We start from the raw sequence: 13,671 nt of genomic DNA, 5'->3' as shown, positions 1-13,671 counted from the left end.
AGGAAACAGGACTGCCGGCAGGGCAGCTGACGTCTGGGGTGGGAAAAGTCAAGAACGGCTCCAAAGAGCAGCATTAACCGCTGAGATGCTTTGAGTGCTGCCTACTTAAAGATGCTTAAAGCATTGGAGGGAGATTGGCTTTCTATTCACAGTTTTAATTAAATGGCTCAAAGAGCTTGATCAAGTTTACAATCAGAATGATAGAGAAACTAGAGGCCAGATTCATGAAGATTCGTGAGGAGTGGGCCTCCTTCCGCTGGCTGCCGGCACCGTCTTCACTCCGGTCTGGAGCCACCTTTCTGCCTTCCCACACGGCCCAGAGGCCTGGAGCGGCCGGGGCATTGCAGAAGCTTGTGTCATCGCCATGGCGAAGATGCAAGCATCCGGCCCCCAGCTGCTTAGTGCCTGTGTTTGCAAATTAACCTGCCATCTTTGTCGGGTTAATTTGCATACGCACTCCTGATGGGCTGGTGGGTGTCCTGAAGGTATGGTCAATTAGCATCTTACTCTTTTATTAGTGTAGATAAATGTTGATTTATTAGGTGCATATGAACTGTAGGAAAACGTCTGTGGTTCAATGCTTAAAGGAATGATATTATTTAATAAGTTCATAAGAACTGATTAATAAAGCAGACTACCTTCCTCTCTCTCCCCCTAGAGGACCCTCTGAGATGTGAATGGAAGGCAACAGCTCTGAAGTTTCCAAACTGTCCTTTCTCACTGGCTCCAGACCTGAGTCTCCTGCCTCAACCTCATGTTTCAAATGCCCTTACAGTCCCCAGGACCACACCAACTAAGTGTCTCCTCACCCCGTTTCCTGCCCAGCTCCCTGCTGCCTGGGCTCTCTCGCCATCCCCCGGGGGGCTTCAGGCCTTTCCCCCTCTCTCGCCTTCTCTTCCAAAGCACTGTTAATCCCTTTGCTTGTAGGTTCTCTCATCTATTCATAAATATTTTGGGGCCTCGGCAATGTTTCAGGCGCGGTGCTGGTGGAAGAGCAGGCACAGGCCGAGACTGCAAGGCGCAGGCAGAGCGGCAGCTGGGCCAGAGAGGCTGGGGCGGGGCTGCGGCAGGTGTGTGCAGGTGCAAGTGCTGCTGGGTGGGGTCGGGAAGGATTTAGTGTGAGGGCTGCCTGCCAGCTCTGGCCACGTGGAGAGGGCAGCATCCATGTGACGCTAAGAGGCGGGGCCAAGGACAGCGGGAAAATGGCACCAATGAGTGCCGACAACTCTTCCAGGACAGAGGGCTGAGCTGGAGGGGAGAGTAGGGCAGGTGGAGTGAGCACCTGTGATGTTAAGGGAGGGTTTTGCTTTGCTTTTTAAGATGAGAGAGACGTGAACATGTGTACTAAGTGGTGATGGGAAGGAGTGGTGACAATGATACCAGCGCATACAGCACTGTCCCAGCCACAGTTCTGTGCCTTATGAACCCATGAGGCACCAGGCGGCTAAGTAATATACCCACAATCTCCCTGCGGGCAGGTTAGAGAGCCTGTGGTTTGAGTTTATGTACCCTGGCTCCAGAGCCCTGGCCATTAAGCAGGGAGCAAGGTGTGTCACAGGAATGGGGCCTGCAGGTAATGGGAAGGAGCCCTGCCTGGGGAGTCACAGAGCGCAAACCACGTTTCGGTTTCTTAGGCTGACGATCCTGGATGGGGCGGGGCGGGGGTAGAGGGAGCCCCCGGAGGTAGGATGGGAGAATGCTGCCCAAAAGAGGCTGAAATGATGGACTGAAGCTTGGGAGAGAAAACAGGCAGACCGCATGGGGTTAATGAGGAAGGGCTGAGCAGAAGAGCCACAGGTGGGCTGGGAACCACATGTGGGTGGAGAGGAGTGATTGAGTGGTGGCTGGAAGGATGGGAAGTGGTGGGCAAAGAGGGTTCCTCTGTCTCTTCAGCTGCCTCAGTAACTCTAGCTCCCCCTCTTTACAGCGGCACACTACGCTCTTCTTTGGAAGTCATTGTTCAGAAGGAATCCCGTGGCAAGAGTGCTCACTTTTACCACTCCTCCTCCACCCCGTCCTGGGAGTTCAAGGCAGTGCAGAGAAAGAAATTCAGCCATAATGTTGGAAAGGAAGAAATAAAACTGTCCTTATTTACAGATAACATGGTTTTCTATGTAGAACCAACCAAAAGAGCGATTAGAATTAACAAGAGAGTCCAGCAAAATTATAAGATCCAAGACCAACATACAGAAATCCGCTGTCCTGCACCACGTTAGGACCATGTGGCCATGCACCACCTAATACATTTGGTCAATGGCAGACGGCAGATACAGGTGTGGTCCCACCTAGCTTATAATGGAGCTGAGAAATCCCTCCCACTTAGTGGTTATAGCCATTGTAACATCACAGTGCAACACATTACCACTCTCCACACTCTTCAGTGCAGTAGCATGCTGTGTAGCTTGAAGCCTAGGAGTGATAAGCTGTACATACCATATGTCCGAGGCGTGTAGTGGGCTATACCACATAGGTTTGTGTAAGTGCAATCTTATGATGTTTGTACAACAACAATATTGCTTACGATGCATTTCTTATAGTTGAGTGATGCATGACTGTAATAGTAAACAAGTGGAAATGAGGGGGGAAAAAATTTAAGTTATAAAAGCAGGTCAGAGGAATGGTGGCCTGAGAGATCCCCTTGGCCTTTACCCCTGAAATGTCAGCAAGTGAATCAACTATAATTCAACAAAGAATTCCCTACTCAGTACAAAAGCATGCCGGAGAGAACTGCGCATTGAAACATCTAAAGGTGGGCAACCAGGAAGACGTAAACAGGAAGACGAGAAGGGAGGAGAGTGTAGATAGCCCACAGGTGCAGCCCGGTCGCCAGGAGCTCCTTGCATGGCTGGAGAGTGGAGGAAGCCATGGGAGCAGGCACTTCCTTCAGACAGGAGGCGCAGAAAGTTGCGGGGAGGGGCTGTCCAGCAGGGCAGGTGGAACTAACAGTGACTGAGCCAGCAGACATCTGACAGAGCCCAGGGCTCTGCCATGTGGCTCTCCACTACTGGGCGGTGGTGTTTCAGGCAAGAAATGCAACCACAGAGCCCTGCCACCACTTGGACTCCCAAAACTCACCTCCAGAAGCCCAAGGAGCACACTGTCTGCAAACCAAGAGTTGTTGCAGTAGAACCACTGTTTCCCTCTGTGTCTGAACCCAGGTGGGGTGCTTGGAGTAGGACCCCTGGAGGTCAGGGGCTACCATTAGAGTGAAGCTATTGTAAAACAAACCCCACCCCCAAGAAGGGCAGTTTTCCTGTTCTGGGGAAGCCAGGGAGGTGAGTCTGAGAAGTCACAGAGGCAAATAAATCTTGCAATTCAGCACCACCTACTGGAAAATAGTAGAAAGACCTCTTCAGAGGAAGCTGCTAAGTATGACCATTAATAAATATAGACAGATATACATGCCTACCGTGTTTCCCCGAAAATAAGACCTAGCGCATGGAAAGATAAGACATCCCCTGAAAATAAGACCTAGCGCAACTTTGGGAGAAAAAGTTAATATAAGATACTGTCTTATTTTCGGGGAAACAGGGTAGACAAAGGAGAAGAGCAAAGATGATCAGAAAGAAAATGAAAAATCCCCAGAAACCAAGCTGGTACACATAGAAATATGTGATATAAACAACAGATTTCAAGATTGTAGTTCTGAAAAATACTCAACAAGATGCAAGAAAATATAGACAGGCAAGTCAATGCAGTCAGAAAACAAAACAAGTACTTTACAAAAGCGGTTGAAACTTTAAAAAGGAGCCAATCAGAATTCCTGGAAATGAAGCATGCAATTAGGAGATTAAGAACAATTCCCATCGAAATCCCAATGTCATTTTTAAAATAAATATAATGAGAAATCATCAGATTTGTATGGAACCACACACACACACACACACACACACACACACACACAATGATAGCCAAAGAATTCCTGAGGATAAAACAAAAACAAAAAACAATGCTAGAGGTATCAATCTACCTGACTTCAAATTATACTACAGAGCAATGCTCATCAAAACATCATGGTATTGGCAGAGAAACAGACACACAGATCAGTGGGACAGAATAGAGAGCCCAGCTATAAAACCACATGTATATGGACAGATAATTTTTGACAATGGAGCCAGAAACACACAATGGAGTAAATACAATCTCTTCAATAAATGGCGCTGGGGAAACTGGAAAGCCACATGCAAAAGAATGAAACTGGATTACAGTTTGTCGCACATACAAAAATTAATTCAAAATGACTTAAGTATAAGATTCGAAACAACAAATTACATAGAAAAAAATATAGGTACCAACCTTATGCACCTTGGTTGTAGAGAATATTTTATGAGCTTGACCCCAAAGGCAAGGGAAGTAAAGGCAAAAATAAATGAATGGGACTATATCAAACTAAGAAGCTTCTGCACAGCAAAAGAAACTGGCAACAAAGCAAAGAGGCATTAACCAGATGGGAGATGTTATTTGCAAACAGTACTCTGACAAAGGTTTAATTTCTAAATTATATACTCATTAAAATAAGAACTCATTAAACTCAACACCAAATAACCCAATCAAAAAAGTGGGCAGAAGTCCTAACAGATTTGGCTCAGTGGATAGAGTATCGGCCTGCGGACCGAGAGGTCCCAAGTTTGATTCTGGTCAAGGGTATGTGCCTTGGTTGCCGGCACATCCCAAGTAGGGGGTGTGCAGGAGGTAGCTGATCGATGTTTCTCTTTCGTCGATGTTTCTAGCTCTCTGTTCCTCTCCCAGCCTCTCTGTAAAAGCCAATAAAATATATTTGTTTTAAAAAGTAGGCAGAAGTCCTGAAAATACACTTCTCCCAAGAAGGCATACTAACAGCCAATAAATATGTGAAAAAATGTCAACCTTATTTGCAATTAAGGAAATGCAAATCAAAACTACAATGAGCTACCACCTCACACCTGTTAGAGTGGCCATTATCAACAAGACAAGCAATAGCAAAGTGTTGGGAGAAGTTGTAGAGAAAGGGAACCTCATTCACTGCTGGTGGGACTGTAGGCTAGTACAACCACTATGTAAAGCAATCTGGTGATTCCTCAAAAAATTAAGAACAGAGCTATCACTGACCCAGCAATCTCTCTCCTGGGTATATACCCGAAAAACTAAAAATCATGTATTTGCAAATATATATGCTCCCCTATGTTCATTGCAGAATTATTCATGGTGGCCAAGACATGGAAATGGAAATAACCAAAGTGTCCTATGAGAGAGGGCTGGATAAAAAAAGACGTGGTACATATACACACCAGAATATCACTCTGCCATAAGAAAGGATGAAATACTGCCTCTTAGAACAACATGGATAAATTTTGAGAATATTATACTATGTAAAATTAGTCAATCAGAAAAAGCTACGAACCATATGATTTTACTCATATATGGGATATAAAACTGAAACTCATGAATATAAACAGCAGTGTGGTGATTGCCAGAAAGAAGGGGGTGGAAGTTGAAAGGGATCCTAATATATGATGATGGGATATTTGACTTTGGGTTGCAGGCACACAGTACAATACACAAATCTGGTAACATGAAAACCCACACCTGAAACCTGTACTATATAATTAAAATGTAATATGCAAATTGACCATTATTACAACACACAAATGGCCACCCCCATGTGGTCAAAGATGGCCACCCCCATGTGGACACAAGATGGCTGGCAGGGGAGTGCAGTTGCAGATGATCAGGTCTGCAGGGGAGGGCAGTTAGGGGCAACCAGGCCTGCAGGGGAGGGCTTGGGAGCAACCAGGCCTACAGGGAAGGACAGTTGGGAGGGACCAGGCCTGCAGAGGAGGGAAATTGGAAGGGACAAGGCCTGCAGGGGAGGGCAGTTTGGGGGGGGAAGGGGACCAGGCCTGCAGGGGAGGACAGTTAGGGCAACCAGGCAAGCAGGGAAGGGCAGTTAGGGGCAATTGGGCTGGCAGGGGAGCAGTTAGGCATCGATCAGGCTGGCAGAGGAGTGGTAAGGTGATCAGGCTGGCAGGCAGGTGAGCAGTTGGGAATCAGCTGTCCTGGATTGTGAGAGGGACGTCCAACTTCCCACTTAGTCCCAATCTCACTAGAATCAGGCCTAAATGGGCAGTCGGACATCCCTTGAGAGGTCCCAGATTGGAGAGGGTGCAGGCTGGGCTGAGGTACACACCCCCTCCCATGCACAAATCTTGTGCACCAAGCCTCTAGTATGATCATATTAACCAATGTCAGGCAAATAAATTTAATTTAAAAGGGGTGGGGGGGGGGGAGAAAATTCTGTAAGGTTGTTATATGCAAAAGTAAAAATTTAATCTCATTTAAGACTGACAATTGCGTCCTCACTGGTTTGGCTCAGTGGATAGAGCATCTGCCTATGGATTGAAGGTCCCAGGTTCAAGTACAGTCAAGGGCATATGCCTGGTTTTGGGGCTCAATTTCCAGTAGGGGGCATGCAGGAGACAGCTAATCAATGATTCTCTATCATCATTGATGTTTCTATTGTATCTCTCTTCTTCTCCCTTCCTCTCTAAAAATTAATAAAAAATATTTTAAAAGATTAACAATTGTATCTAGCTAATAGAAAGTAAAACTTTGTAAAAAAGCATTATAAAGTAGCTAGAAAAATATTTAACAAAAGATGCAAGCCTGTTATGTATAAAAGTAGAGGCCAGTGCATGAAATACATGCACAGGGGAGGAGTGTCCCTCAGCCCAGCCTGCACCCTCTCCAATCTGGGACCCCTTGAGGATGTCCGACAGCTCATTTAGGCCCAAGATCAGGCCTAAATGAGCAGTCGGACATCCCTCTCACAATCCAGGACTGCTGGCTCCCAACCACTCGCCTGCCTGCCTGCCCGCCTGATTGCCCCTAACTGCTTCTGCCTGCCAGCCTGATCACCCCCTAACCTCTCCTCTGCCAGCCTGATCAATGCCTAACTGCTCTCCTGCTGGCCTGGTTGCCCCCAATTGCCCTCCCCTGCTGGCCTGATCCCCCCAACTGCCCTCCCCTGCAGGCTTGGGTCCCTCCCAATTGCCCTCCCTTGCAGCCCTGGTCTGTCCCAACTGGCCTCCCCTGTTGGCCTGATCACCCACAACTGCCCTCCACTGCCGATCATCTTGTGGTGGCCATCTTTGACCACATGGGGGCAGCCATCTTGTGTGTTGGACTGACAGTCAATTTGCATACTACTTTTTTATTAGATAGGATTATTGAAAGATGTTGAAGAACACAAATACAGAAAACAGCACAAATTTGAATAAGAATATCAACAGAATAAAGATGTAACTAATCTGATGGAATTGCAATGAAAACATCAACAGTAATTTTTGTAGAATTTCATCATTCATCGCCTGTTAAACTGTGGTATTTTGAGTTCTAGAATGCCACATTGATTCAATCTTTAATTTCTTTAAAATATATACTTATTTTACAGTAAAAAAAAAAGTTATAAAAGCACAAAAACAGGAAACAGAAAAAAATCTAGCATAGTATATACAAGATCTATACATGGAAAACTGCAAAACACTAATGAAAGAAGTCAAAGAAGACGTAAATAAATGGGGAGGTACACCATGTTCATGAATTCAAAAGTAGGTTCAACACAATCCAAATAAAAATATCAGCAAACATTTTTGTAGAAATTGACAAGCAGATTCTAAAAATTATGTGGCCGCCTAACTGGTGTGGCTCAGTGGTTGAACATCAACCTATGAACCAGGAGCTCATGGTTCAATTCCCAGCCAGGACATATGCTGGGTTGCCTGTCATGGCTGGATCCCCAGTGGGGGGCATGCAGGAGGCAGCCAATCAGTGATTCTCTCTCATCATTGTTGCTTCTATCTCCTCTCCCTTCCTCTCTGAAATCAATAAAAAATACATATATTTTTTAAAAACTCTCTGAAATCAATAAAAAATACATAAAAATAAGTATTATGTGGAAAATCAAAGGAACCAATAGCCAAAAGAACTTTAAAAAAGAACAAAGTTGAAGAACTCACAATGTGTGATTCCAGAACTATTTAACTTTAATATAAAGCTACTAGTCAAAATAGGGTGATACAAGCAAAAGAATAGAGACCCTCAAGTATACCCATACCTATATGCCAGTTGAATCTTGACAAAGGTGCAAACGCAACTCAATGGAAGCAAGGTAGTCTTTTAAACAAATGGTGCTGGAAAAACCCATATGCAAAAAAATTAATCTCGATCCCTACCTTGTATCACATACAAAATTTAACCCAAAATGAATTGTAGGCCTAATTATAAATTCTAAAACTAAAAACACTTCTAAAAGAAAACATTTTTTTTAAACCTTGTGATTTGGGGTTAAGTGAATATTTCTTAATTACAGCATCAAAAAGCACAATCCATGAAAAAACATCCGATCATGTACTTCATAAAAATTTAAAATACTCCGAAACCGGTTTGGCTCAGTGGATAGAGCATCAGTCTGCGGACTGGAAGGTTCCTGGTTCGATTCTGGTCAAGGGCATGTACATTGGTTGCCGGCACATCCCCAGTAGGGGGCGTGCAGGAGGCAGCTGGTCAATGTTTTTCTCTCTCATTGATGTTTCTAGCTCTCTGTCCCTCTCCCTTCCTCTCTGTAAAAAATCAACAAAATATATTTTTTAAAAAAATTAAAATACTATTAAGAAAATAATTTTTAAAAAAGTAAATAAAAATAAAAAAGAAAATGAGATGACAAGCCACAGAGTGGGAGAAAATATTTAAATCTAGACTACATAAAGAACTCTTAAAATTAAATAGTTCAAATACAATCTAATATTTTAATGGACAAAAGATTATAGCAGACTTTTAACCAAACACATTCATATGGCAAATAAGAACATTAGAAAATGCCCAACATTATTAGTCATTATAAAAATACAAATTAAAACTACAATGATATACTTCTACACATTTGTTAAATTAGCTAAAATGAAAACACACACACACACACACCACACACACACACACACACACACCACACACAAATCCGACAATGCCAAATGTTAGTGAGGATGCAGAACAACTAAGATTCTCCTGCACTGCTTTGGGAACGCAGAATGGAACAGCCATTTGGAAGACAATTTGGCAATGGTGAACGGATAAACAAGCTGTGGTACATCCACATGATGGAATAGTACACAGCAACAAAAAGGAAAAAAAACTACTGATATGAATAATAACATAGACAACTCTCAAATGCATTATGCTAAGAGAAAAAAGCCAGACTCAAAAGGCTTTGTTTCCATTTATATGGGACTCTGGAAAAGAAAAAACTATAGGGATAGAATACAGATCAGTGGGTACCAGGTTGGCAAAGAGAAAAACGGAATGAAAAAGGCCATGAGGGAATTTGGGGGAGGGGGTTGATAAAAATGTTCTAAATCTTGGTTATGGGGTCTGGTGAGAGGACTGCAGGTGTTTGTATGTTTAGAAAGAGAATCCTATCCCGGCTTCCAGGATTCCACTGCATCAAGACCAAACTCTCCACCTGACATGCTGAGCCTTTTAAATCTGGCTTGAGCTGAAACCGGTTTGGCTCAGTGGTAGAGCATCCGTCTGCAGACTGAAAGGTCCCAGGTTCGATTCCGGTCAAGGGCATGTACATTGGTTTTGGGCCCATCCCCGGTGGGGGGTGTGCAAGAGGCAGCTGGTCGATGTTTCTCTCTCATCGACGTTTCTAGCTCTCTATCTCTTTCCCTTCCTCTCTGTAAGAAAAAAATCAATAAAATATATTTTTAAAAAATAAAAAAATAAAAATAAATCTGGCTTGGCTTCTGTGCCCTCTCCTGCTCCAATTGACTACTTCTTGCCTGGCCTTTGCGGCCCAGTGGTTGAACGTGGACCTATAAACCAGGATGTTGGAGTTCAATTCAGGGACAAGGCACATGCTAGGGTTGGTGTGCAGGAGGCAGCCCATCCATGATTCTTTCTCATCATTGATGTTTCTCTCCCTCCTCCTTTCTCTCTGTGAAATCAATAAAAACATAATCAAATAAAACAAAAGACAATTTCTTCACCATCCTATCCTCATCCCGGCCACCGTCAGGCTCCCCTGCCTTTTTGCCAGCTGGTCCCTCACCAGCAATGCGCTCCCCTGTCTTCTGCCCATCAAATCCACCGCGGGGTGCTCCTCCCCGCACCGCGGTGGCCTCACCCGCGGCCCGGCGCACAGTAGATGCCAGGGGCACACAGTAGGCTCACGCCCAAGGCAGAGTGACCACCCAGGGGCGATCTGAGCTCACGCTGGGTCTGGAAGGGCTAACGAGGCGTCCTCGAGGGCAGCCAGGCCGCCAGTGCCCAGGGCGGTGGAGAAGGAGAGGGGCGGTGCCCAGAGGCAGGGTGACCCCCGGGGCCCGCCTACCTTGCCCTCGCAGGAGCGCTCGGCCGCGCTCACGGACATGGCCAGGATCAGCAGCAGCAGGCACAGCGGCGCCAGGAAGCCGGCAGCGGGCACAGCCACCAAGATGCTGGGCACCGGCTAAGGAGCAGAGCTGCAGGCGTCCTCCTGTCCTCCGGGCCTGCCCCTGGCCCCCCTCCGCCCAACCAGCCCGCCCACAGCCACCCGCTCCCTGCGCTGCAGCCGCTAAACCTGCCCCGACCCCTGGGCCACCTTCAGCTGCCCCGTCCTAGCTGCCCCGTCCTAGCTGCCCCGTCCTAGCTGCCCCGTCCTAGCTGCCCCGTCCTAGCTGCCCCATCCGGGCCCTGCAGCTCCTCAGCCTGCCCATCTCCCCGCCCCCCCCCCCCCCAACCTGGTCCCAGACTGGTCTTCCCCCACAGCTTCTCTCTCTAACCTCTAACCCCCTCCACCCCTCGGGCTGTTCCCGCGCCCCCCGGGCCGCCCTGTGGGCCCAGCTGCCAGGCGGATACGCCATGACCCGGTCTATGTAAGGGGTCTCTTGGTTCGGACGCAGCAAGAAGATGAGGCAGGTGACCAGCACGGCGCCCGAGTAGAGGCAGAAGGACAGCACGAGCAGCAGAAAGCGGCGGAAGTTGCGGTGGCCGATGCAGTTGTTGACCCACTGGCAGTGATGGTCAAAGTCCTGGGCGGGATGGGGGCGGGGCCGGGCTCTAGGTCTCCCCTCTGGGAGGTCTGGCCCGTGTCCTCCCCGTGGGCCCTGCCTCGGAAGCCTTCCCTCCCGCCCTGCGCCGTGGCCCTGGGCCCAGGCCCTGCCTTCTGCCCTGTCCCCGAGGGAGCCACCGCGGCCCTCGCCGGCATGTCCGGGGCTGGTTAGGGCGCTGCGGCTCGCGGGGGCCTGTCCGGAGGCCGTGGGAAGCAAAGCCTGCCTGGTCTTGGGTGGAACTCATGCTGGAAACTCCAGGCAGGACACAGAGCCTCTCAGGGCCCCTGCTTTCTCACCCAGGGGACGAGGCTGAGAGCCGGGCCCTGCCCGCCCCTCCCCGGGCCGGCAGGACCACAGAAGGCAGCACGTGTGTAAACCTCTGAGGGCTGTGCGTGTGAGAAAGACAAGCCCTCCGCTCAGGGTCTGAGCCAGTGTGAGTCTGAGGGCCTTGGGTACCTGCTGTCAGCACGCCCAGGGCAGGAGCCGGGGGGGGGGGGGGCGGGCATAGGCTGGCTGCCCTTCTCCCCGGCCTGCCAGGGCCGGCAGAGATGTGGACGGGCGGCCCTGAGTGTCAGCTCCTGTGCCGGCAAGCGCCAGCCCCTCAGGACCAGCACAGGCACAGGCACAGAGGCGGGGACTGCATGAGTGACCAAGAGTGGCGGGGGGCGTCGGTCTGGGGTCTGAAAGGTCCCAGGTTCGATTCCCGTCAAGGGCACGTACATTGGTTGCAGACACATCCCTGGTGTGGGGTGTGCAGGGGGCAGCTGGTCGATGTCTCTCTCTCATCGATGTTTCTAGCTCTCTATCTCTCTCCTCTCCCTTCCTCTTTGTAAAAAATCAATAAAATGTATATTTTTTTAAAAAGTAAAAAAGAGTGGCGGGGGTCACTGCCACCTTCGGCCTCCGCAGTCCCCGAAGTCGCCTCACAGCTGCCCCGGCCCCTGCAGGGGGGGCCTCCGGGTCGCACCGGTGCTGGCGGGGGCCGGCCCTCACCTCCACGCAGATGTTGCAGAAGCGGCAGTGGTGGGTGCGGGGCGGGCGGTGGAAGCAGCACCTCGGGCACCACTGCAGGCGGAAGGCCTTGCGGTTCACGGAGATGACGTGCACGGCCGTGGGGCCCTGCTCGTTGGAGCCTGGCACGGGGAGAGGGCGGGCAGCACCGGGCCGCCCATCGGGCTGTGGCTGGGGGGGGTTCCGCCGCCCTGCTGGGCCCCGGAACGGAGGGGGGAAGCGGGCAGGGAGTGGGCAGGGGGACCCTCATCCCCGCAGAGCACACTGAGGCCGGCAGTCAAAGGGAAAGACGGTTTTCCCCAGAGGAATTCTGCAGGAACTCGGGCCTTTGGGACCGTGACAGGCGCTTTAAGGCTTTTGTTCAGCGGGAAGGAGGGAGGGAGAGCGGGAAGAGCTGGCTCCTCGGCCCGCCTGGCCCAGCCCACCCCTCCAAGGCACTGGAAAGCCTCCAGAATCCCGTCTTTCCTCCCCTTGGGGAGCGAAGTGCCAGGAGCAGGGCCCACGCAACGAGGGCTCACGGTGAAGGGGGCAGAGGCCACAGCGGGAGAACGGCCGGGACCCTCTAGGGACCCCCCTGATACACAGGAGCCCGGCGGGGCCGCCTCCTCCTCCGGGGCCCAGGCCTCACCCTGGTGTAAGATGCCCGGGTCTGAGAAGTTGAGTGACACGAGGCTGACGAAGGTGAGGACGAAGAGGGGCCCCGTGATGGTGGGGAAGGCCCACTCCCCGTTCTGGGCCAGCCACCTGCAACTGAGGCGGGAGCGGGCTGAGTCAGCTCCCCGCGGGCACCGGTGACCTCACAGCCTGCTCCAATGGACGGGCTTCTGGCAGGTCCACAGAGGCTCCACCAGCCGCCCCCAGGCCTGCCAGCCCCCTGCAGCCCCCACACACCCAACACCCTCTCCGCCTGTGCCTCTGCGCATTGGCTTCCTCTGCCCAGACCACCTCCCTCCCCGAACCCTCTCCAGCTCTCCCCCGCCTCCGTGCTGTCCTCTCCCTCCTCTCCCGTAAGGAGCCCGCCAGGCTCACGGGAAGGCGAAGAAGAGGCCGCTGAGCACCAGCAGCAGCACCACGTTGAAGGCGGCGAACAGGCTGGGGGGGACCCAGGGCGGCGGGGCCGGGCCTGCGGCTCCATCCCCAGGGGAATGGCACGGGTCCTGAGCGGCATGGCCGGGCCTCCCGCGCCCCCAGGGCAGATCAGGGCCACCCGGCTCCCCGGCCCCTGCTGGCTCCAGGCGCCCCATGGTCCCGCCGCCTGGAAGCCACAGCTCCGGGGAAGGGAGAGAGTCCCAGTGTGACATCACAGAGGCTGAGGGGCATGGGGCCGGGGTTCTGCGGCAGAACTGCCACGGCCTGCGACCCTCACCGCCAACAGCAAGCCGGCCTCTCCCGCGTGTGCTGGGGACAGAGGTCCTGCCTGTGAGGGGGTTCGCGCCGAGACAGCGTGAGGGCAGAGAAACACTTGGGGCGAAGGCGGGTGATTCTCACCACCCTTTAGCTTTGGCGCTAATTGAAGCAGTGCTCGGTGCTCACTCTGTTTTGCCCTTACCGCCCCCCCCCCCTTTTTTTAAAAATATATTTTATTGACTTTTTA

General features: G+C 50.5%; 1 protein-coding gene across 1 annotated transcript in view; it reads right to left on the bottom strand.

Moving 5' to 3' along the window:
- The window catches only part of ZDHHC19 (zDHHC palmitoyltransferase 19), a gene marked incomplete at its 5' end in the record, with an annotated part of 19,899 nt that extends 6,578 nt beyond the window's left edge, over window positions 1-13,321 (bottom strand). Inside the window, 5 exons of the mRNA XM_084870244.1 lie at window positions 10,367-10,472; window positions 10,873-11,045; window positions 12,060-12,199; window positions 12,706-12,827; window positions 13,107-13,321. Coding sequence (XP_084726370.1) covers window positions 10,367-10,472; window positions 10,873-11,045; window positions 12,060-12,199; window positions 12,706-12,827; window positions 13,107-13,321 — 756 coding nt within the window. The remainder of the gene's footprint in view (window positions 1-10,366; window positions 10,473-10,872; window positions 11,046-12,059; window positions 12,200-12,705; window positions 12,828-13,106) is intronic.
- Window positions 13,322-13,671: the final 350 nt, after the last annotated feature.

This window comes from Pipistrellus hanaki (genome assembly GCF_964339955.1).
Source record: "Pipistrellus hanaki genome assembly, chromosome: 2".
NCBI lineage: Eukaryota > Metazoa > Chordata > Mammalia > Chiroptera > Vespertilionidae > Pipistrellus > Pipistrellus hanaki.
The sequence above is the reverse complement of the archived record's forward strand: the minus strand, read 5'-3'. Positions and strand labels throughout refer to the sequence as shown.